The sequence below is a fragment of the Silurus aristotelis genome (genome assembly GCF_946808225.1).
Source record: "Silurus aristotelis genome assembly, chromosome: 3".
NCBI classification, from domain to species: Eukaryota; Metazoa; Chordata; class Actinopteri; order Siluriformes; family Siluridae; genus Silurus; species Silurus aristotelis.
In genome coordinates, this window is record NC_139576.1 from 20657370 (window position 1) to 20682322 (window position 24953).

The 24953-nt window shown below is 34.8% G+C and overlaps 1 protein-coding gene across 2 annotated transcripts; it reads right to left on the reverse strand.

The window, feature by feature from the left end:
* Positions 1 to 949: 949 nt before the first annotated feature.
* On the reverse strand, positions 950 to 13152 carry lnpa (limb and neural patterns a). 2 transcript variants are annotated; one of them, XM_083536752.1, is made up of 13 exons: positions 13042 to 13152; positions 12036 to 12131; positions 11690 to 11731; positions 10712 to 10899; positions 10061 to 10119; positions 9895 to 9935; positions 8853 to 8936; positions 8720 to 8768; positions 8413 to 8628; positions 6810 to 6915; positions 3307 to 3377; positions 2844 to 2996; positions 950 to 1861 (listed from the first exon to the last, which is right to left on the reverse strand). In XM_083536752.1, exons 2-13 carry the CDS (start codon positions 12060 to 12062, stop codon positions 1683 to 1685), a joined length of 1215 nt encoding a protein of 404 aa, XP_083392878.1. In that variant the 5' UTR covers positions 12063 to 12131; positions 13042 to 13152; the 3' UTR covers positions 950 to 1682. The 2 variants fall into 2 exon arrangements, with proteins under 2 accessions (XP_083392878.1, XP_083392877.1); XM_083536751.1 differs by lacking the exon at positions 13042 to 13152 and having other exon boundaries at positions 12036 to 12231.
* Between the last annotated feature and the right edge of the window lie 11801 nt (positions 13153 to 24953).

The window sequence follows — 24953 nt, forward strand, 5'->3', positions numbered from 1 at the left end:
CTACTCCTGATGAAAATGGTTTATTTGACAAATTAAGAGGTCAGATATTTGTGTTCTGTAAATTCAAAACAAATCAAATGTAAATCTAAGAATTGAAAAGCTCACAAAATAATTTGACTGATGGTTCTACAAAATTGTGTAGAATGATGGAATGTGTAGTGAGGAGTTTCATTTTAATGATGTGATGATTCTCAAACATTTTGATCTATATCATATTCGCTGGTAAATGTTCAAATGTCCTATTGACAGGCTGTTTTTTTTACCCCCCCTCCTCCCGTGCCACTGTCAGGGGTCAAGCTGAGATGGAGTGCACTGGAATCAGGTGCTACTGTCCTGCTGACAGTGATGCATTGCCACACTCAGGGGGTCATGTCTCTGTAAACATGCATTATCAAAACCCAAAGACAAATGTGGGAGGATGACCCAAGAGCCAGTGAGTGAGAGTGAGAAACAGAAGTGTGTGTGTCTGTCAGTGGGGGTAAGATGGGTAGAGATAGTTCTGTTGTTGCAAATGAAGAGGGTCAAGCAATCAAGCTGGGTTGGGCTTGTGTGTCAGTCCCATTATCTAACACTGTCTGAAATGATCAATGAGATAAAATAAAATGATCACAAGCCAAAATAGGCCAGCTAATGAAAATGGACTGTGTTTTAACGTATTCCTTTCAATGTCCTTCCATATCAGGATAGCTAGAACACAGACAGGAAGGGGAGTAAGCAATAAAGCAGCCCACTAACAACCCTAACAACCAATTTCTTTAGAGGACACATGCTTTTTCCTCTCTAGAAATGCAGGTTCAGTTAACTGTTCAGCTAGGCAGAGTGACTGACCCCCTAATCTCTCACAACAAACCACCCATCTTTTAGTGAGCATAACATTTCCAGAAGCTATTTGTTGATTATAGTAATAGTTTAGTAATTTAGTTCTAAAGCAACCGTATATACAAATTAGCATATTTAAAAACAATTTTATTGTGGAAAAAGCAGGGGGGAAAATCCATATGTAGTATTTAAATAATTACTATTTATTCTTTACAGAAATCTTAAATAGAAAAAGAACATAATACTGCTATTCAGACTATTATTAAATAAATAGCTGTGGATGTTTTAATGACTAGCTTAATCTGTGTAAACACAAAACCCGTCTGAATGCAGGTACATAGAAAACTATAAACCAACCTTCAAATAAGGCACTGTAATAAAAGGTGTAAACATCTTTAAATATCATTTATCTGAGAAGAGCAGACATTTTGCATTACTGCTTATTGTAGAAAATATGTTCAATGCATTGTCAAACAGTATTCATGAATTTTTCTTTCTGAAACAGGGCATTATTAAAAGGCATTATTTTCATAAAGGAACCACTCTGTGAATTCATGACAGATGGAAGCACATCCCAAACTAAAAACTTGTAAACTGTCAAAATGTTACTCATTTAATGTAACTGTAACATAAAAAACAAACAAACAAACAAACCATATTTGAACACAAAAATAACAGGCTTTTAAGCACAATTATTGGCATTTCTTTAAACTTCAGATTACAGTTAAAAGGAACAAACAAAACAAAAAAAAAAAAAACAGTAACTCAAAGATCCAAATTAAGTACTCCCAAACACATTATACATTACAAAAATAAAAAATTCACACACTTCCAGAAGGACTGGTTACGATTGTAGATATTCTTTATTCCACCTCCATAGCAGATACATCTTGTTCAGAGTCCGGTTTATCAGAAGAGTCAGAGAGAATGGTGTGTGGTTCTAGAGGTCCTGGTTTCTCAGTTTCACTTTCAGCCTGATGCTCATCTGACTTCTCCTCCTTTTCAGGGCCAAAGGACTCAGACTTTTCCTCTGCTGAACAAACTAAAAATGTATGCAGATTTAAACATTGCAACATTATGTAACTAAATAAATGATAGTGTGACCTAAATTTTAAGCATATCCTGTTGGTTTAATGATGTATCCTTTTAATGATGTAAGCTTTTTGGATATTTTAGCATCAACAGTCTCCATATTTCTTCAGTTATACAGTAAGTCACTGTTCTGTTAAAATTCCTTAAAGCAAGACTACAATGGCCAAGAAGTGCAAAACCAAATAAGTCAGAATTTACAATAACAAATACCAAAAAGGTAAATAAGCAATCAAAAACCACAACAATAAAATTATGAACACTAACAAACAATAAAACAATAGGAAACAAAACTATATACATTTATACAAAACATAAAAAGTACACAGACTCCGAATTGAAGTCTTACCACTGATTGGGCATGATATCGGTCACTCAAGATATGCAGAAAATACAGAAGGTTGCTACAGTAGAAAGTCGATTTATGTGTGAATGGAAAAAAATAATTCTTACATTTGAAGATGTACTATTGGGCAAGAATTGTTTCAAGTGAATGCATAACTCTACACATACAAGAAATTCAGTCACAAACCCTTTCCACTTTTTTTATTTTGTTTTTGGATTGGCGGTGCTCTCATTTGTTATTTTGTTTTGCACTCAGCCAGTGCAGAAGTCCAATTATGTTCCCACCCTTTTTCTAATAATCCGTCAGTGTACATGCAAGGATATCCCATTAAGTTGCCACTTGGTTGTTTCAATTAAAACTCACTTAAGGAAATGATGCTATTCACTTTTTCAATCCAGTGACTTCAAAAAGCACAGAATTAAAAGTTTCTTTTCCTGCTGGACCCTGATGCACAGATGTGTGTGTATACATGGAAAGGCAGAGAGCCAATTAAGATGCAATTTTTAAATCTTAAAGCTTGGGATTAGAAAAGTGTAGTAAAGATAGCAGATCTAGGCAGTGCATTCAAGGCTGTGACTACATCAGGTACCTTGGGAAGACGTGTGTGCACCCTGTTCTGTCTCCAAAGCAACAGCAGATGGTCCTAGGCTTGTCTTGCTTTCAGTAAATTCGGGGAGTTGTGGAGCCTGGGGGCGTGTCTTCCGGGCAGGATTCAGGAAGTAGCAATAAGCACATCTGAATGCTGAAACAGCAACCATAACACACTGCTGATCCAAATTATCCATGGTCACATTGATATATTATGAAAATAAAGCATGCACTTATGGACACCCATATGGGAAAAAGGAACATAAACAGCCTGTACTTGTTTGCATTTTTAATCTGTTACTGCTACTGCATTCAAAATGCTAAAATTGGATTGCTAGCAAAGGCCCAGTATTTATGAGGTCCATGATATACTGAGCTGCCAAGCATCAGACAGGAAAAAAAAAACAAAAGACACCATGTTTGATGAAGACTGACAAACTGTTCTGTGTTCCTCTAAATCTTACCAACGTATTCAAATTCCTCTTTTAATGCCATGCCGTTATGTGACAAACACTGCTGGCATATTAGGGCATACCTGCAAAAGAATACAAAAATGGGAATTTATTAAAACCATTCTATTGACAAAACATCTGTCCGCTGTGCAACCACAACAAATGAAGTAAGGGAAAGCCAACATGTTATTCCTCCATGACAAGAGCAATCAATTGCTACTAATATTTGAGGTACAAAATACTGTGTGGATACTTTTATACATAAAGCCATAAATATGCTTGGGGAATAACAATTGCTTAATTATGCATGCATGACCATTACACCTTTGACAGGCTAGCATTGAAATCTCAACCATCAAGAATCCAGATTGGTTTAATAGAAGGACATGAAAGATTCCTTGAAATGATCATATACGCAAAGCAACTGCCTGCTTAACTCCCACTGGTGCAAAGTGATTACAAATTATTACGGGGAAATTAAAGGATTATTAAATAAATGTTTATTTATCTAATCTACAAGAATCTAAAACAGCAGTGACTTTCATGCAAATACATTAGACTGGATGTTAATTTAAGCAATGATCTTCAGTTATAGTTATATAAGTATATAGTAATATTTTACAAACAATATCTGTACAGGCTAGCTGCAGAAAATATACAAAACCACCAATTAGATTGAAAGGTCCTCCAGCTAAAAAATGTAAATAATTATGTATCAACTGAATCAGTGTTCAGATGGACAAAGAATTATTTGTTTTTTGCAATTTTTGTTGCCCATTTCACTGGCTAAAATAATTTGATCTATAGAAACCAGAAATGGTACAGGGCTTTCGGTTCGGTACACATGTATACCCAATGCAATCCTTTTTACGTGCGGAACAAATCTGAGCTCCCTCAGGAACGTATTAACTGGCGGACCGCTAGTTTGTTTAGTCTCCACATCACACGGAGTGCATTTTTTATTATTAAACTTTAAAAAACCCAATGCCAGAGGTATAAAAAAAATAGACTAGATTTAGCACAGTTTCACTGTGGCTACTCAATGTAGCCGGAAATAAGATTTGTTTTGCGCATGCATGATAACGCTAAAGAATCCACAGCGCTAGCGTTAGCTGATGACCAGGACGTTTTATGTTCAGCTTCAAGAATTTCTTTTAAAAGGAGAAAATCCTGACAATTCCACATTTCAAGGTGAATGAAAGAAGGCTGAAAGGAATGAAGACATTTGTTGAAGTATGCGGAAATCGATTAAACAGTTAAATAGATCAAATCTTTAGAAAATGTATCAAATTAAATGTAACACACACACGCACACACTTATATACGCATCTGTATTACCCAATCGGGGTCTAACAAATATAAACTATAAAAAATATTTTTTTACATTTATTAGATTTTATTTTATTAATTTAATTTGTGCCAATTTAACTGATTGCTCAATTTAATCAATAAAATTAAAACATGTATTGCATTAATTTGATTTATTGTATTTTTTTTATATACAATATTTTATATATTCTTTAATTTAACCAATCTCATAAAAGTTTAATCAACCATTAATTTTACAATATCTTTCCAAGGGACAACACTAGAGAAATTAAACTTGGATATATTTCAGAGTAGTCAATGTGCAGCTTGTATATCAGTACAGATTTACTGTCCTCTGAAAATAACTCAACAAACAGCCATTATTGTTAAAATAGCTGCCAATAAAAGTGAGTACAACGCAAGTGATAACAGCTGTATGTCATGTAGCCATGTAAAGCCACTCATGTTATAATGCTCATGTTTTTGTCTGCTTGACAGGACAATACAAATTTGTGTATCTTGTATTAAAGCAGTTAAACTTTGGTGCTGTGAGTACAATTCAGCCATGTTCAACATGGCACCTCATTGCAAAGAACTTTTTTTTTTTTTTTTATTGATGCTCGCCACAAAGATGGGCTACTCCGATAACACCCTAAAACTAAGTTACAGTACAGTGGCCAGGGTCATACAGAGGTTTCAAAAGCTGGCTTAAAATAAAAAAAAACAGACGCATGAGTGCTGCCAGCATTGCTTTAGAGCAGGGGTCTCCAATCTTTTCCAGAAAGGGCCGGTGTGGGTGCAGGTTTTTATTCCAACCAAGCGAGTCCACACCAAATTCTACCTGTTTAAATCTAATGATCGTCATTGTAAATAACTATCAGGTGTGACCATTGATTGGTTGGAATGAAAACCTGCACCCACACTGGCCCTTTCTGGAAAAGATTGAAGACCCCTGCTTTAGAGGTTGCAGAAGCAGAAGGTCCGCTTGTAATTGCTCAGTGCAGTTCATTTAGGGAAAGATGGATTCCAACATGTACTGGGACATTCTGAAGCAGAACATGATTCCATCCCTTAAGAAACTAGGCCGAATGGCAATAACAAAACCAAACACACAGCCAAGATGACAACTGCCTTGCTGAGGAAGCTTAAGGTGAAGGTGGTGGAGTGGCCAAGTACTTTATCAATCTGAACTCTATTGAGCAACTGTGTGGGCACCCTCAAGTGGAAGGTGTAGAAGCGCCATGTGTATAACTTTCAGCAGCTCTGTGATGTTGCTGGGATCCTCTTCCACTCTTCCATGATGACATCCTGTGGAGCTCTGGTTAATTCCATGCCCAGGAGGATTAAGGCAGTGCTAGAGAACAATGGTGCTTACACCAAATATTGACACTTTGGACACAGTTTTGACGTTCACTTGCGGTGTACTCATTTTTGTTGCCATCTATTAGGACAATAATGTCTATATAGCTATACATCTATACACATACACACATAATATGGACAAAATTATTGGGACACAAGCCATATGTGGTACTTTCCAAAGTTTTTATCGCAAAGCTGAGGGCACACATTTGTATATGGTGGTTTTGGATGTAGTAGCATGAAATTTTCCCATCACTTTAACTAGGAAACCCAAACCTATTCCAGCATGACAATGCCCCTGTGCAAACTGCATGAAGATATGCTTTACATGGGTTGAAGTGGAAGAGCTCCTGCTATTGAGCTCTGACCTCAACACTACTGAACACCTTTGGGATGAATTGAAACACTGACTGCACCCCAGGCCTCCTCACCTCACCTACATCAGTACCTGATTTTACTAACATCCTCATGTCTAAATGAGCACAAATCTCCACAAACATACTCCAAAATCTAGTGGTACATTTTCCCAGAAAAGTGGAGGGAATTATAAGAGCAAATTGGGACTAAACGTGGAATGCGATGCTCAAAAAGCACATACCATACTTATGAACAGTCCACAAACGTTTGACCCAAAAACACAGCTAGACGTGATGTACATGTTCACGCCACTTCTCAGTGGCATAAATTTAAACCTCACTTATTTGTTGTACTGCTCAACCAACCCATTTTGCATCATTAACTGCTTCAATGGGTGTTGTATAAAATCCCCAGATCTCATAAACATATGAGCTGCTTCTCGCATGAAAGCTGCTTTAAGCAAAAGCTTTACGATTCTGTATATTTACCGATTCCGAGGCCCATCACCTACTAAGTACTCAATAAGCTTGTCCAATGCTCCTCTATCTCGAGGGAGGACAGGCCGTGCCAGCGGTGGGCCAGGAGGATGCATTCCTGTGAACACACAAACAAACAATCAAAAAAATACACATGCAGGTCCTTCAGACCATGAACCAGTTTCTAGATAAACCTGCAGTCCTCTGCAGCAAGCAGGTGACCATGATAAATTGATGGCAGCGACAGATTTTAATAATGACTGAGAAATAGTTCTCCCAATAGATAACTGCGAACCTGCTGTGATCCTCATCTCTAATTAATATAATTTAACATGAAGAGTGATCATAGCTAGATGACTGGTCATTTCTACCAGACTTGGCAAAGTCCTGATATCCTGCTGCTTATTAATTTACAAGCATATGGAATCGCTGTGGTGACTCTTTCGTATCAAATTGCTTTTCACTAGCAATTCTTTCGAAAAAAAAATGATCTTGCTTGGACGGCATCACCCTCAATACAGATTAAAAAAAATTAAAATTAAAATGTAAAAGATAGAGACATCTAATATATTTCTAATATAAATTTAATATATATAAATATAAAATATTATAAATTTAAATTATATTAAAAAATTTGATATATATAAATATTATATATATTAAAAAATAAAAAATAAAATATATATATATAAAAAATATATTATATATATATATATATATATATATATATATATATATATATATATATATATATATATATATTTTTTTTTATATAATTTTTTATATAATATAATATATATATAATATATAATATATATTATTATATATTATATATATATTATATATATATATATATATATATATATATATATATATATATATATATATATATATATATATATATATATATATATATATATATATATATATATATATATATGTACACATTACATTTTGCTGTTAGCAAAGTAATAATCTCTGCAAAATTAGGACAAAATAACAGTGAAGACTTAACTACACTCCAAGTATGAATCTTTTAATCAAGAATAAGAAAATGTGCTCCGTTTACAGTATCCAATCGATATTTGAAAATGTTGAATTGATTGCATATATGTTAAAAACATTAAAAAAATTTAGACATTACTAGCAAAGATTAGATAGACTATGAAGATAACAAACCGAATGCATGCCTAGAATAAATCTCTAATAAACTTTATAACCTCTAAAGAATGTTGTGCAAAACCTCAGAAGGTCCTGGAATTTTGATACCAACCAAAGTTGTGCGTATGCATTTTACAATCTGACATAATCATGAAAATTAAATGAAGCTCTTATACTACTCTATACTACGTTTTTTTTCTGCTACTGATACTAACAGCTGCTTATGTGCTGCTACTATGAATCGATAAAACCTTAAAATGTTAATAGTGGTAAAGAGAGAGATTAGTGTAGTCAAACTGAATTAAACTCAGTAACATCAAGCAAAAAACCCTAAAGCGTATTCAAAGTAGGTTGATGCTGTCCCACAGATGTTTTACAAAAACCTCATGATTTTATTACCAAAAAAAAAAGAAGAACAGAAAGAAAGAACAATAAGTCTCACTGCATCACTTACCAATACCAGAGGTTGGGGAACCTGTGGGGGAAGCATTTCTCCTCAGCAGGTTATGCTGCTGGCCAGAAGTAGACAGGTTTCTTTCTGGAGGCCCACCAGGGGCTGAGATCAGGGCAGGAGCAGCAGTTGTGCCAGTAGGAGGACGTGCTGCTGCTACTACTGGGTTTGGAGTCACAGGAACAGGAGGACGAGGAGTCACATGCCTCTGACGAAGGTCTAAGAATAAAGACCAGCATGTGTGCTCATTGAAGCAGATAATCAAATATTTTTGGCTTACAAACATAGTACATATACATTTTCCTCTAACCTTGACCTTGCCGTGGAGTTAAAGAAGGTCCAATTGGTGTAGCATCCAGCTCCAACAAAAAGAAAGAACTTAATAAAAAATTCTGCAATGATCCCATATACTAGCAGTCAGTCTATACTGATTAATTACTTACAATTTTTTTCTTAGAATCCGGATCAAAACGCTCTAGTATCAGTTTGGCATTTTTGTAGGTTTCAGTCTCCATCACCTGCTCCAGCTGAAAAATATAATGAACCACTCAGTTTACTTAATATATACAATGATTTCCCAAACACACAAAAAAAATGACCTAGCAATCTAAAACAACAGATTTTTAAAATCTAACTAACAGAAGGGAAAATTGAAGCAATTAAAAAAATAATAATAATAAATAAATAATAAATTTTATATATATATATATATATATATATATATATATATATATATATATATATATATATATATATATATATATATATATATAATTAGCAAAAATACAGCGCTAAATCAATTGCTTCGGGATAAAATTCTCCTGGCACTTATTACATTTTGTTCTATTTAGCTTCATTTTAAAACCCATCTCAGGAAAGATCAAATAGTGCTAATTATTTAGATCTAATGAAAAGAATAATTACAAGATCTATTCTGATAATGGGGAGTGTAAAAATCCATCAACTGTAATTATTGAAAGGTTTTAGACATGACAGTAGATGACAAGCAATTTCTCAGATTTATTTCCTCCTAGCTCTAAACACTATTAATTTAAAGACAAGCCGTTGGCCAAACATCTTACTAAGTCAAGTCTGTGCAATTAACCGCTGTCTGCATTGATTTTGGATTATTTATTTGAAGGAGGAATTTCTCTCCTTTCTAAGAATATGAGCTCAATAAACGTGCAGAGAAGGGAGGCTTCAGCTTTAGCATGGCACTAGCCTACTGTCAAAAGTGAACCTGAATGGCCTACAAGGGCAAAGCCAGCGCATTAGCATTTAAGGTTAACGCTCACATTACAGGTGCAAAGATGTCTGACATTTCTGAGAAGGTGTGCACTCTGGTTTGACCTCTCATGAAAGAACTAGATTTTAAGTGTTCTACACTGGTATGACGGTGCAACTTGCCACAAGAGCAGTGGCCTCCCTGACCAAATACACTACAATTATCATCAGAATACAATGTTCAAAAAGAGAAATACTCACTATTTTCTTTTTTTCAGCTTTCAGTTCTTCTAATTTTTCAACTAAAACATTAAAAGAAGTGTTATACTACAAAACACACACACAAGGTCAAAATAAAAAGGGAGACTTGCCAAGGTATTTAAAGAATATAATTTCTAAAGATGTGGAAGCACAGAGATCATTTTACCATTTCTCTCTCTCCTTCTTGAATATAACATAATTAATAGTTTTCTCAGAAGCCATACACTGTGTAAAGAAAATATATATGTTGTTATTTAGTGCAAGAGCAAAATAGGAAGTGGGAAAAAAACAAAAAAAAAAACACCCTTTAACCAAACTTTCAGTAACCACACAAGCCATTAAGTTAAATATTGTTAGTATAAGATGTAAAAGACAGATTAATACTCATAAAAGTTCTTCACAGAGAACTGAAGATTGGGGTTAAAAAAGTATTCAGTTTAAACATATTAGCTGTGTTTAAAGATGCCAAAGTTGTAGTTTTTTTTTGTTTTTTTTTATCAGTGTTTGTGAAAATATCTGTGGCTGTGGACACATGATGCTAACTATGGTTTAAATGTTTTACTTTATGTAACCCCTCTTACAATGTACTCTTGACCAAATCATACTAGTGAAAAGGAAATAGTAGAAACTAAACCCATCAGCTGATTGAAATTTCTTCTGCAGTTTATTGTAAATGTACAAAAGCAGTTGTAACTATTAAGCATCTAAATGTAAAATTAAGACTGACAATAGCCATGAAATTTTAAATACATTTATTTATTTTTTTAAAGAAATAGAACATTTATTTACATAAAAGAACATTGAAAAGAATACTTACAGAAGTGGAAATATTAGAAAGGGTGAGGCCACTATCAGTTTCCCCATTAGCGGTTCAGGGATATACCACATATATACAACTATGCAGGCTGACAGGTACAGAAGGGTTGAATATAAAAGTATTCTGTAAACCCATAACTTCAGCTGTTTCTGGTTCTTTTCTCTGTGCTCCTCGATGGTTTGTATATTCTATAAAAGGGAAAAAATTGTGTAAATGGCAACGTATAATAACAAAAATAAAAACAACAGAACCTCAGCACTGTCTAGTTACAATCTAGCCTAGTCTCTTTGCAAAATGGTCAATGATTCATGGCACACCTGGATAGCCAGGTCTGTCCCTAAAGAACTCATAGGAGATCTAGAGCTACACTGGGATTTCTGTAAAGCTGATTTGTAAAAATACAACATTAAAAGCTCTATGCAAATAAAAATGACATGAAGTGAATGTTTTGAATTGAATTCATATACATATTTAAGTGATATGTATATGGACAAATATGAAAAATATTAAGGCCACAATATGAAATCTCTAATCATAGTTGTGCGCGAGATTACAGCTGCACGTGTACAAGTATAATATTGCTTTTAAACAACAATTATTGAGTAACTGACATTTCTGACACGATATGGTCAGTAAGTGATGTTCTGACCATAGTAAGCAGTTTTAAATAACCTCATTCCATAAATATCCAATAAAGGTCTCAAAGAACATGAGCCAAAGGGGTGGTCTAAAGAGAGCAAAAGACAAATACGGCAACACGTCTGTTTCAGTCTAATAATAACTGCAAATCGGATTCTGCAAATGGCTTCAGTAGTCAACTGTATAGTGCTACGGGCTCAAAAACTACATAAAAAAAATGTGTTATGCCAATTTCGGATGTTATTCGCATAATCCACAAGGATAAAATTAGTTATTAATGAGATTGTGTGTCAGTAACAATAATGAGCTCTATAGGCTTAGAGGCAAATTACTTCTTACCTTATCCAGCCCCTCTAAAACCTCTACAGTCGTTGGCTTGGTCTAAAAGACAAGTCAGGCTATTATGCTTAATACATTTACATGTGAAAGGAAATCATACATTTTGAGCTAAACAGTATTCCTGAGCATTTAGTTTGCTTTACAAGCCAGTTATGTGCTCGCTTGGTAGATCTCTTACATTTCATACAGACGTTTGTATGTTTACTAGGTACAGGATACATTTTCCAGCAAGCTTAAAAAGCCCTAAATATTAAGTGAACTTAACAATAAAGAACTTGGGATGCATCTAAATGGCATTTGTTATAGTCAAATGAAATATAGTAAGGTTTCACAGTAAAGTACATACCCTCCAACGAGAAAACAAAGCTCCCATCTTGAGGAGCAAATGTACAATTCTACTCTCTGGTTGCAATCCTGTTAAACAGCTGAAACACTTTACCACCTTGCAAAAAGAGCAGAAGTTACAAGTTGGTGCTTCAGTCTGAACAATGCAGACGTTATCTAACCTGAAGAGAAGCTTACAGAAGGGCGGTATTACACAAGGAATCTGTTAGAAACAAATACAAGTCTGTCACTAATCACTTTAGACATGTTTAAAGCAATTTATTGTTAACGTTTTCGAATCTCAAAATACCAGTGTAATATGGAGCCGCCTGACAACCTGATAGCCCTCTCTATTTTAAACTTCGGGCCACACAAGTGATTAATAAGCCGCTTAAAGGTCGGTGTCGCTAAGTTTACACAACATCTACAAGAACATCCAGGAACCAGGGCTGCCTAGTCAATCAGGACCTGCACAGACGGTCAGATAAACTAGTTGTATAGAGTAAAACATGTTAAAACCAGCAAGAAAGTGAACTCTGCTTTCTAGGTGTACTGGTGTACACGTAGCTCTACTGAAGACCTGTCTCTCACTGTTCATTCAGTCATTCACCTACTGTTCTAAAACAAAAACCTAAGCTGTTACACAAGATCAACTGATGTGGGTGGGGATTTAAACACAAACAAAATAAACATCCCATTTGATTAAAGTTACGTTTTTTAAAGTTTTGACCAAAATGCGCATTAAAACAGCATCAAATAAAACACTTCACAGAATGTACACATGTACAAAAGCTCAATGTTTTTAAATCTGCTAAATCATCTATTATAATTACATTTATTCTCAGTTAAGAACAGAGTAACTCTGAGCTAAAACTCAATATACTATCCGAGCTAAACTAGGAACTCGACTATTAGATACAAAGTAGTATAACGGCGATAAACTTTACAGAACTGCAACAACGCGCTCAATTCTGCCGTGTGTCACTGCAAAAAAAAAATTAAAAGGAGAAAATGATTTGGTACTTTACCGGACAAAAAACAAGCGAAGGGGTGTAGAGTAACTTGTTTAATAAACGTCATCAGTTACCCATAACTCCCTGCGCTTGGCTTCTGCGGCGTTTTGGGCTGTCACGTGATGTTAACTTTCACAGAGGGCGGGAAACGTGGTGTCGGTTTAAAGCTATTTCCTTATAATAAGTGTGATTGCAGCTACAGTGTGGGGAATAGAAACAACCAGAACTATTGTGTCAGAAAATGAACCACAATATAGTATAGTATTCTTCTTCTTCTTTCGGTTTCTCCCATTAGGGGTCTCTACAGCGGATCATCTGTCTCCACACCCCCCTGTCCTCTACATCTGCCTCTTTCACACCAACTACCTGCATGTCTTCCCTCACCACATTCATAAACCTCCTCCTTGGCCTTCCTCTTTTCCTACTACCTGGTGGCTCCATCCTCAGCATTCTTCTACTGATATATCCCATGTCCCTCCTCTGCACATGTCCAAACCATCTCAATCTCGCCTCCCTCACCTTGTCACAAAAACATCCTACATGGGCTGTCCCTCTAATAAACTCATTTCTAATCTTGTCCATCCTCGTCACTCCCAACGAAAACCTTAACATCTTCAGCTCTGCTACCTCCCGCGCCGCCTCCTGTCTTTTACTCAATGTCGCTGTCTCTCAACCATACATCTTGCAGATGCCCTACTATCACAAATCAACAATATAGTATAGTATATAGAATATTATAGTATAGAATATCTTGTATTATAGTGTATAGTGAAGTGTAGTATTATATATAGTGTAGTATATAGTATAATATATTATAGAATAGTATAGTTTATATTGTTTATAGTATAATATAGTATAGTAGTATAATCTGATTTTAGTGAACTGCTGTTAAAAACATCTGCCAAACCACAGGCTGACAAACCTAGTCAAACTGGCGGTCCATCTTTGTCAGATGATACAGTATCTCACAAAAGTGAATAGACCCCTCACATTTCAGCAACCATTTTAGTATATCTTCTCAAGTGACTATACTACAGAAATTAAACTTGGATACATTTTAGAGTAGTCAACGTGCAGTTTGTATAGTAGTACAGATTTACTGTCCTAAAATTAACTCAACTCATCCATTATTGTCAAAATAGTTGGCAACAAAAGTGAGTACACCCTAAGTGATAACAGCTGTACATTACTTAACCATGCAAAGCCACATGTCAAAGTCATCATGTTTATGTTTTTGTCTGCTTGACACGACCATACAAATTTGTGTATCTTGCATTAGAGCAGTTAACATTTAGTGTTTTGAGTACAATTCTCTCATACTGACCACTGGATGTGTAACATGGCACCTCATGGTAAAGAACTGTCTGAGGATTTGAGAATTAGAATTGAACCTGAGTTACAGTACAGTGGCAAGGGTCATACAGAGGTTTTCCAAGACGGGTTTCATTTGGAACAGGTCTCACAAGGGTCGATCAAAGAGGTTGAGTCCTCATGCTGTGCAGCATTGCTTTAGAGGTGGCAGAAGCGGAATGTCTGCTTGTCAGTGTTTAGACCAAACGCAGCACACTGCAACAAGTCGGTTTGCAAGGCTGTCCTTCTAGAAAGAAGCATCTTCTGAAGCTGGCTCACTATAAAGCCTACAAACAGTTTGCTGAAGACAACCTGTCAAACATGTCCTGTAGTCTGATGAAACTAAGATACACTTGTTTGGCTCATATAATGTCCAGCATGCATGGTGATGCCCTTGTGAGGAGTACCAAGAAAATTGTATCTTGCCTACAGTCAAGCATGGTGGTGGTAGCATCATGGTCTGGGGCTGCATGAGTGCTGCTTGTACTGGGGAGCTGTGGTTCATTGAGGGAAACATGTATTCCAACATGTACTGTGACATTCTGAAGCAGAACATAATTCCCCCTTTCAGAAACTGGGCCGCACGGCAGTTTTCCAACATAATAACGACCCCAAACACACTGCCAAGATGACAACTGCCTTGCTGAGGAAACTGAAGGTGAAGATGATGAAGTGGCCAAGTATGTCTCCAGACCTTAACTTTAGTGAGCACCTGTGGGGCACCCTCGATTGGAAGTTGAAGGTTTCTAACATCCAGCAGCTCTGTGATGTCAGAAAGAGGATCCCAGCAACAACCTGTGCAGCTCTGGTGGATTCCATGCCCAAAAGGATTAAGGCAGTGTCAGATAACAATGGTGCTCACACAAAATATTGACACTTTGGACACACTTTTGACATGTTCACTTAGGGTGTACACACTTTTGTTGCCAGCTATTTTGACGATAATGCTTGCTATGTTTATTTTCAGAGGACAGTAAATCTATATTGCTATACAAGCTTCACATATATACTAAATATATACTAAAATGGTTGCTGAAATGTAAGGGGTTTTTGTGAGATACAGTCGATGCTGTTAGAAAGAAAACAGTTATTGAATGTTTAAATTAATTTTTACTTTTTAATTATTAGCAAAGTTTTTTTTTAATTGGCAATTATAAACTAAAACTTTTGGCAATTATACAATTTTATTTATTGATCAAATCTGTCAGTTAATTAATAAGAAAGCTGGAAAATATATTACCTCCTATCAAATTGGGCTAGTAGTTCAACCAACATTTTTCTGGCACACAATACCTTGTTCTGCCAAACACTCTTTCTCTTACAGAAAATTTATTGTGCAGTGTGAGGAGTGTCTTGTGAGAAATATATGTCATATGTCAGCTCATATATGTAGATGCCTCAATGCTGGTGCCGAAATAAGTCCATCTACATGGTGACTGGCAGAAGCCACAACCAATCAGAAAGGAGTGTGAGAGCAAATGAGAAGGTAAGAATGTCAACAAACAAACACAAATGAAAAAATAGTAAAAGAGTCAATATTGTTAGTTGCTAACAAATATTTTAAAATTATTCTGGTGTAGTGGCTTTTTTCTGTCTTGTTGAGGCATTTATTTGTTACCTGCTATATTGGAAAGCTATATAACTTTTTAATATTATTTTCAAAATTGTTTTTGTCAAACATTGCAGCATAAGTTGGCTATTGGATAACCAAATTGTTCTGGTGTGTTTTTTCTGTACAATGTACATTCAAAATATTATGTGTACTGTAATGTAATTAAATGTAATAAAAGTGATTAATAATGTTCTTTTTATTAGTTAGCATACTAACAGCCATCAGATTCATTCTCATAGTGAAGAAGGTACATTACAATGTTATATTTCTCTTTTCAGTGATAAAAATATTTGCCACCATGTACTAAGAATATTTGCAAGATAAGAATTGCAATTTTAGATGACCGAACCATCTGCATGGTGTAGTAGTATTTCTTAATCATGCTGTGCACTCAAATATGTAGACCACTAAGAACATCTCAGCAAGGATGAAACTCATGACATCTCTTTAGATCTATGCTGAAGCTGGAATCCTGTGGATTGTTAGTGACGCTAGCATACATAAGAAGGCTGCTGTCTTGAAATCTGTTTATTCAGTGACCACAGCACTGCTGTGCTACATACACATCGACAAACCTGAGATTTCAAAACTTGCCTGGGGTTTTAAATTATTTTGTATGCATTTAGAAAAAAAACGTGATTTGTGATAGTATCTGCAAGAGTGTAAGGGAACGTTTATAAGACTGTGGTGAGACCTGCTATGTTGTATGGTTTAGAGACAGTGACATTGATTTGAAGACACAAAGTAGAGCTGGAGGTGGAGATGTTGTGATTTTCATTGGGAGTGACGAGGATGGACAGCATTAGAAATGAGTTTTTTGGAGGAACAGTGCATGTAGGATGTTTTGGAGACAAAGTGAGAGAGGTGCGATTGAGATGGTTTGGACATGTGCAGAGAAGGGACATGGGGTATATCAGTAGAATAATGCTGAGGATGGAGATGCAAGGAAGGAGGAAAAGAGGAAGGCCAAGGAGGAGGTTTATGGATGTGGTGAGGGAAGACATGCAGGTAGTTGGTTTAAAAGAAGCAGATGTGGAGACAGATGATCCACTGTGGCGATCCATAATGGGAGCAGCCAATAGAAGAAGAAGAAGAAGAAGAAGAAGACATTTAGAAAGAAGATCATTTAGCAGTTTTTATAGTATTCAGCTGCAGAAGAGTAATGATCAATAATCATATTATGCACTGTCACTCAGAAAAGGACATGCTCCCTTTTAAGTCTGGTTCCACTCAAGAGTTCTTTCCCACACCTTTTCACCTGTCTTGCTTTTCAGAAATCAAACATCTATATCTGGATCTTTTAGCTGCATGCTACTGTTTCTATTATTAGAACCACTATACAAATAACAATGACTTGAGCTGAACTGAAAATAATGATGACATTAATTATTAACCCATGGAACCCATCTGACAGCTTTTTGCCTCCAAAGCAATGTGCATGTTATTATCAGAATTATTATAATAAATCATGACTTCTTACCCTAAATACTCATCATGGCTGTGGTGGTTATATAATTGGAGTATTAAAAGTACCCTTTGTTATAGTGGCACTGCTGGTGGTTCTGTTGGTCAAGTGAAGGTGTGGCAGACACGTGATACTGTTTTTACACTTTAAATACATACTTATATCTATTTTTCTACCTTAAATAACAAAATAATTACTTCATAGTAGTGCTATAATATCTCAGGTGGGTTATTTATTTAATTTTTATGTTTGCATGAATACAAAGAGACACCAAAATGTTCAGAATCATGTTGCAAAAAAACTAATATCCACAAAATAATTTAACAGTGCCATTTAAAGAAAATATAACCATAGGAAAATATATTTGTATATAGAACAATAAATCAACATATCACAAATACCATAATTTCAGTGCCATTCAATGTTTACACATAAACAAAATTAATAATATCACAGACAATGTGCATAATAAATAATAGATTTTCCATTTGTTTAAGTTTTTTTTCATTCCTTTCTTTCTTTTTTTCTTTGTATAAACAAACTGTTCGTTGGGAATTGGAAATAGAAGGTAACATTTATGTGTTTTACAGCATGCCATCATATTTAGAAAATAATATCTTTATTGTGTTCTGTCTAACCATGTTTTTACATATAAATATTTTTTTAGAGATTTTGTTAGTAAGTGTTATGTTTGTTTACATACATTACCTTGTGCTTCTAAGAATAGTTACTAATTGGAAAGAGGAGTGTATTTATGTGGGAGCATTTGTTGAATAAATCAGTTGACTAGTAGAAATTATGTTCAATCAATCTAATTTCTGACAACTGGTACTCTGCTGCTGGATGGCATATCTATGTTATCTCCTGAGCTCAGAAAACCTCACGTCTACATAGGATTCTTCTGGGTTAAGGATTTATCTCTGCAAAGAAAAAGTGGTGGTTGAGATGACATCAGGTTTTTTAGATGTAATAAATATAGCACATTCTATGTAAGACATAGGCAAAGACAATTTTAATTTTAGAAATGGAAATAATTATAACTATATATATATATATATATATATATATATATATATATATATATATATATATATATATATATATATATATAAATATATACATATAATTTTTTTTTTCCTTTTTTTCAATAAAGTTTGTTTTTATATTTTATACATAAGAATCTAAATGATTAAAATGACGAAAATCAACACTGTTTACTACTACCATCTTTAAAACATAGTTGTAAAGCCTTAGACATTGAAGGCAACACTAAACCAAAAATTTTGAAAACAATCCATTCATAAAGCTAAAAATAAATCAGTTTAAAATGCAAACACGTGTGCCTAAAATTTTATATGCAAACAGTTCAAGTACAAGTTTTAGTTTGTTCTGTTTTTGCTATATTTATGAGAAATGATATTAACTCTAAAGTATTTAAGACATAACAGATAAAAAAAAAAAAGAAATATGAAGAACATAAAATATGTGCACAATGTCTTGAATGAATTTACCATTAAGTTTTCATATTTATGCAAACGGTTTATGTTCTTATATGACATTATATACTATTTATTTGTCATTATGTACAAATTGTTGCATATACTTTTATTAATGCATAAAGTAAGGGCATTTGCAAGTTCATAGGGCAAGCTGTGACTGAAATAAGAAAAAAAGAAACAAGAATTGCACCATCTGCAAGGTAGATTTCAGCACCTGGGTGTATTTATCAGAGACAACCATTAAATATCTCTTTGAATCTGTTTATGAAGCCTGCTATGAAAAGAAATGACAGAATATTACACCAGAACTGACATGTGTAATAATTCAAGTTCATGTCCAGTCAGGACTGAGGTTTTAAGTAATCACATTTCTTCTGGCTCTTGTCAATGAGCATGGGCACCCATTCTTATAAAGGTGGAAAGTACACATACCATGTGTTAGATTCATTTTGTTCATTCTGCAATCAACCATCAAGTTATTTAATAAATATAATATGCATACATAAGCCAAATCTAAGCCAAAATTGACAAAAAAATAATTTGATTTGATACTTTCAAATTATTCAAACAAATATTTGTGTTTTACTCAAATATCTGATTTTATAGCAATGTTAATCACTTGCTGTTTAGTATAAATAAGAGTTATTAATTAGATTATTTCTATTTTAGGCTATCATGACATAGCTTAGTGGTAATATTTATCAGCTAACTGGTTTGCACCCTAATGTGAATTTAACTGTTTCATAAGAACATAACTTTAGATTCCCTATCTAATTATGGTTTATATATTTATATATTACCGATTGTAATGTGGGCTAAATGTTGAGTTCAGCCACTCTGAAAGTGTCTGAGAATAGTGTCTGGTTCAGGTATACACAATATACATCAGCACACAATGTTCATCAGCACCATGGACAGTTACAAGTTTGCTACTGTACACACTATATAAAATGATTAGCATTAAATTATCATCTTGCCCCAGGACAGTCTATAATATAGTTCCAACCATGATGGTTTGGTTTGATTTTAGCTCATATTAATGTTTTTTAACTAAACCTTTGCACATTACATTTAAGGTTAAGGGCTGTGTTTGTGGTAGTGGCATGTCAGTGGGGACATAATACCTGCCCCAGTCTTAATCTGTATCTCATGGCTTGATTAGCTGGCACACAATATAAAGAATAAAATGCCCACAAATTTAAACAACATCTGCCCCACCACAAAATTATCCTCTGTGGGATGGAGCTGCAAGTGGAGACTTTACAGCTGAAACCCTGGGCTACTCTTTGTGCTTCATTGTATCACTGGGTCATAATGAAAATGAAGTACAAATTTTAATTCCACTAAATTATCACTAACTCATCAAAATCAGACCTTATCAAAAATGTATTTAACCTCTTAAGATCTGGTAGTTTCCATTCAATTCTACAGTTAAATGGGCTGAACCATTTTTCTCTTAGCATATAAGGCTATGAAATGTTATTCATGCAGAGGCATTTGACATTTCAGAGACATGGTTGTTCTTGAGATGTACACTGGTGGCCCTGTTAACTCTGATGGTCAGATTTTTGTATATTTGTACAACTGGTTATTTTTCTCTGATACCCTGGCAAGCAAAATTTTTCTGCCCAAGATCATTTAACCTATTTCTGTTAAATAATCTATGAACCTCAGAATTACATTACTTTTAACCTGCCTTGTGTACGCTATAGATCATGTCTTTATGGCTGGAAATCCGTATGCCTGAGAACTATCTCGTACTTATTAGCATAATTTAGATGCTTTGTGAAGTCCCTGCTGCTATGTGAGCATTACTGTTTACCCTTTTCAGGTTCTTCTTCAAATTGTTATTCCTTCTAGTAGCACGAATGCAGAGATATTTAAGCGCAGTGGTTTGAATTTTCTGGTTGATTTGGGACAAGTTTGAACAACTATTGTAGAATGGAAAGCTAGTTGCACATGTATATATAGATTTATGAACATTAGAGAGACCCTAAATTTCCAGTCAAGGGCTACTACATGACAGTGACATTCATTGAAAATTCTAGATTCGTCAATGTCGAAAGGTCGGCAAGCATGTGCATGTGCACGAGAAAATATCCACAGCCCTGGCGTTTCCGGTGTTCACTGTAATAAGTTTAATGCAATGAAGTACAATTAATTTAAATAATAAAAAAAAATTATTAGCGCTTTAAACAACTGACGCCACAAACAGCTTACAGAGATCCGGATATAGAATCACTTGTAAAATACATATATTTTCAAAAAACTAATCGGGCATCAAAATGTTAATCTGACATTATTGGGTTTTTTTTTTTTATATTGTGCCAGAATAAGAAACATTGCTAAGCAAAGCTATCTTTGAATCTTTTTTTCCAAATAATACAGCAGAAGTGACTGACGGCCAACCAGTGGCGATAAAACGCAACATTCGCGATATTCTATCTTGCATTTTAACTATAACTCTTACATAATCAAATAAACATTTTTTAGATTTAATTTGGAATAAAGCCTATTGTTTTAATTGTTTTTATTTTACAGCTTGTGAAGACAATTGACAGATTTGTGTTGTTCATTTCTATAACACCTTCAAACTGAAATGTATACCAAGCATGATATGTATAACAAACAGTCATTAGTCGACATTGTGTGATGCAGTTATGCCGTTAGGTTTACTCATCTGCTATCACTAGATTTACCGCATATAAAATAGAATTGTAGGCCTAAAAAATATGTAGGCCTAAAAAATAATTTTGCTATCTCGTTAAGTTTTTTAATATAACTGTCTAATTTAAATTAAAACAAATATGACACCCTTAGTTTACAAAGAGAAATGTAATTGCAGATATGTAGCCATTGTTAAACAAATCATTATCGCCCGATGACTTAATGTGTGCCTACTTTCTTTTTACATTCTTAAAAAGCCAACAAGATTGTTTTCTTAACATCATTTTATATCGATTGTACTTATTGATATCAATTGTAATAAAATACTCAGAAACAATATAAACTTTTTTCTGTACGCGCGTTTTTAACGCAATTTACTACATTGTCATTTAATATTGCAATATATAACATATTCCCCTCAAATGCGTCGTGTAGCTAAAACTGTGTACCCTCAAATGTAAACTCGTACATATATAAACGAGTAACCCATTCAATATTCACTGCGCACTTCGGTGTTATAGAAGTTCTCCACAGCGTGGTGTTGCAGTGGCAGATACGACCACCTTACACCGTCTGCGGCTAAATCTCAACTCGGGTGACTTCCAGTGTACATATTGTCAAAGTATAGAGACTTCGGTCGTCGTTTTATATAAATAAAAATATTAAATCATTTTGTATAACTGTAATTGAATTTTCTGTATTCACACGTGTACATGGATTCCACGTGATCTAACTGTTTGGTATTTGTTGTATAGATATAAGAAATACATGTATACACACACACACACACACACACACACACACACACACACACACACACACACACACATATATATATATATATATATATATATATATATATATATATATATATATATATATATATATATATATATATATATATATATATATATATATATATATATATAGAGAGAGAGAGAGAGAGAGAGAGAGAGAGAGAGAGAGAGAGAGAGCGAGAGAGAGAGCGAGAGAATGTACACCAAGCTACATGAGTTAGCCAAGTTAGCCATTGTATCTCTTTTAAATATACGGGATATTATTTTCAATTGTGTTGATTATATTGTCTTGCTGAGTGTGTTTCTATTGTACAAGACTCTAATTCATTTCTTGAATTAACTTACTGTCATGCGATTGTTTGAGCACCGAATACCGACTTCTCACCAGATACTGACTGGGCGGAGCCAACAGACTACTGACAACTCAGTCTCTACGTTAAATATGAAGACTGTTGGGTAAAACTCATTAACGTACGCCCTTTTTGCTATTAACGACGATTCGTCCCCTGTTGTACCACCAGCTGTGAATAGTAAAGATACGTTGTAGGTACAGACGAATCTAAGTGAAGACGAACCAATAATAACAAAGTAACCGTAATAACTACAGTCTGCTTGATATATGAGCTCTGCGAGGGGTGATTCATCCCACAAACATGGTCTTCGGTAAGGTGTCATTAGAGCTAAAAGGATTCGTAAGCAGCCGTCAGATGAGCGTTAATTCGTGAGGAGGCGCCTGCTGCTTTGACCTGACCTCGTCTGTGCACTCGCTCCTGCTGTTCTGCATGATCAATTCGCTCAGAGCAGTTTATCACACCTCGCCCTAGCTTCATTCCGTCTAATTAAAACAATTCTCAATTACTGTTGCGACAAAATGTGTTTATCTTTAGGCGCTCTTGCTCTCAGGTCGTTATTTGTCTAAATTGCAGTGCGTGCCGTGAAAGGGTTTAATCTTGAAAAAGTTGTGGAAGCTTCAAAAAATACGTGTGTTGGTGGTCCATGAAGTAGTTCACTTTCGGTTCATTTCCTAATTTCTATGAAAACCACTTGAGGGCAAGTTATCGCAGTCAAAAACCAGAAGGTCATAATATGAATTACTATTAATTACGCTGCCTAATGTTATGCAACATTGGCAAAGTAAATACAATATCTAGAAACTGGGTTCCCAGCACGTTATTAGGGACGCCAAAATAAAAATGAAACTAAATCTTATTTACTGCCCAAAATGGATCTCTGGCGTCCTCATTTTCCGTGCTAATATTTGAAAACGAAATGTGTTAAAAATGCATCTGAATTTTGTGACGCTTATAAACATTACTGACTCCTGGATTCCACGTGTGCCAGCCGACCTAGCGGACTTCCGTTTTGGCGCACTATACTGGCATGACATTAAAGACGATGACGGCAAATTTCAAGGATAATTGATAACATGTTTGAATGCATATGCATGAAAGCGGGCTTTACGAGACCGACTTTACATGCTTATGTAATTGATTGAGGGGATGGCCTTCTATTCTGAAAGTTTTTGAGATGTAGCAAAACGCGCAACTTGCAAATAGCCCAGCTTGTGTCTGAATTAATACCCCATTCATCATCATTATAGCCTGATGAGCTAATTTAACCATTTTATTCTGTCTTAATGAACTATGGTTAAATTAATGAAAGTAACATTTAAACATGGAAGTACATGAACCAACATGATTTGAAAGCTACTTAAAAAAAAAAAACAAAAAAAAAAACATATGGACAGTTTGCAAATACGAAGTGAATGCTACTGCAAATGCATCCCTTGTTCAAATTTAATAAGTGACATTTAAATCTTTGAAATAATCTCAATGACACCAAATGTAAACATCTATTACATTTTCATGAATTATGTTATGTAGGTAGATCATTTGCATAGCTTTTATTTTATTTCTCCTTCTGACGTTAATCCACCTTAAAGCGCCGGAGTCGTTTGGCCCCGTGTGCTCCCTGTAGTTTTGGTTTTTGTCCTCCTTGCAGCTGCTGTCACCTCGCATTACTCGCAGTCAGCTAAATGAAACATTATTCTAAACATATGCATCGTAATCAGTTCGGTCACACTTACAAGAACACGCGTTAATAAGGCAATCAATCACTGTGGAACAAGCGAGTTGTTCTGCAGCAGCTCATAAACAGTGTGTAATGAAGAATTGGAGGTTAGAATGACACGCGCTGATCAGATAATCAATGTCAAAGACGCGATGAATGTCAGTAAATGTAGTTTTCACGTCGTTTCTATAAAATCTTCAATTTACAACAAGCAGTTCAATTACCCAGAAAATACAGTCAATTAAATAGGGGTGATTGGACAGTAGGGGGAGGATCATCGATCTTTGCATTTCTATCTCGGCAGTGGACATTTAATTTAGGTTTCCTATTAGCACCGAAATAAAGAAAATATAAAATATATTAAACAACCCGCAGATGTATCTTCTTGTCAAAAGCAATTCGGTTAAGGTGACAGACATTTTTTTTTTACATTTTATGATGAATTTTTTTTTTAGTCTTTGCACACT

What these genes read in the sequence shown, in the direction of transcription:
- lnpa (XM_083536752.1), bottom strand. Translation starts at nt 12,062, where the DNA reads ATGGGAGCTTTGTTTTCTCGTTGGAGG. An exon ending in TTCCCCAACCTCTGGTATTG is followed by an intron (nt 6,916 to 8,412) that starts GTAAGTGATGCA and finishes GTGTGTTCACAG; the next exon opens with GAATGCATCCTCCTGGCCCA. An exon ending in GGTGATGGGCCTCGGAATCG is followed by an intron (nt 3,378 to 6,809) that starts GTAAATATACAG and finishes ATTCTTTTGCAG; the next exon opens with GTATGCCCTAATATGCCAGC.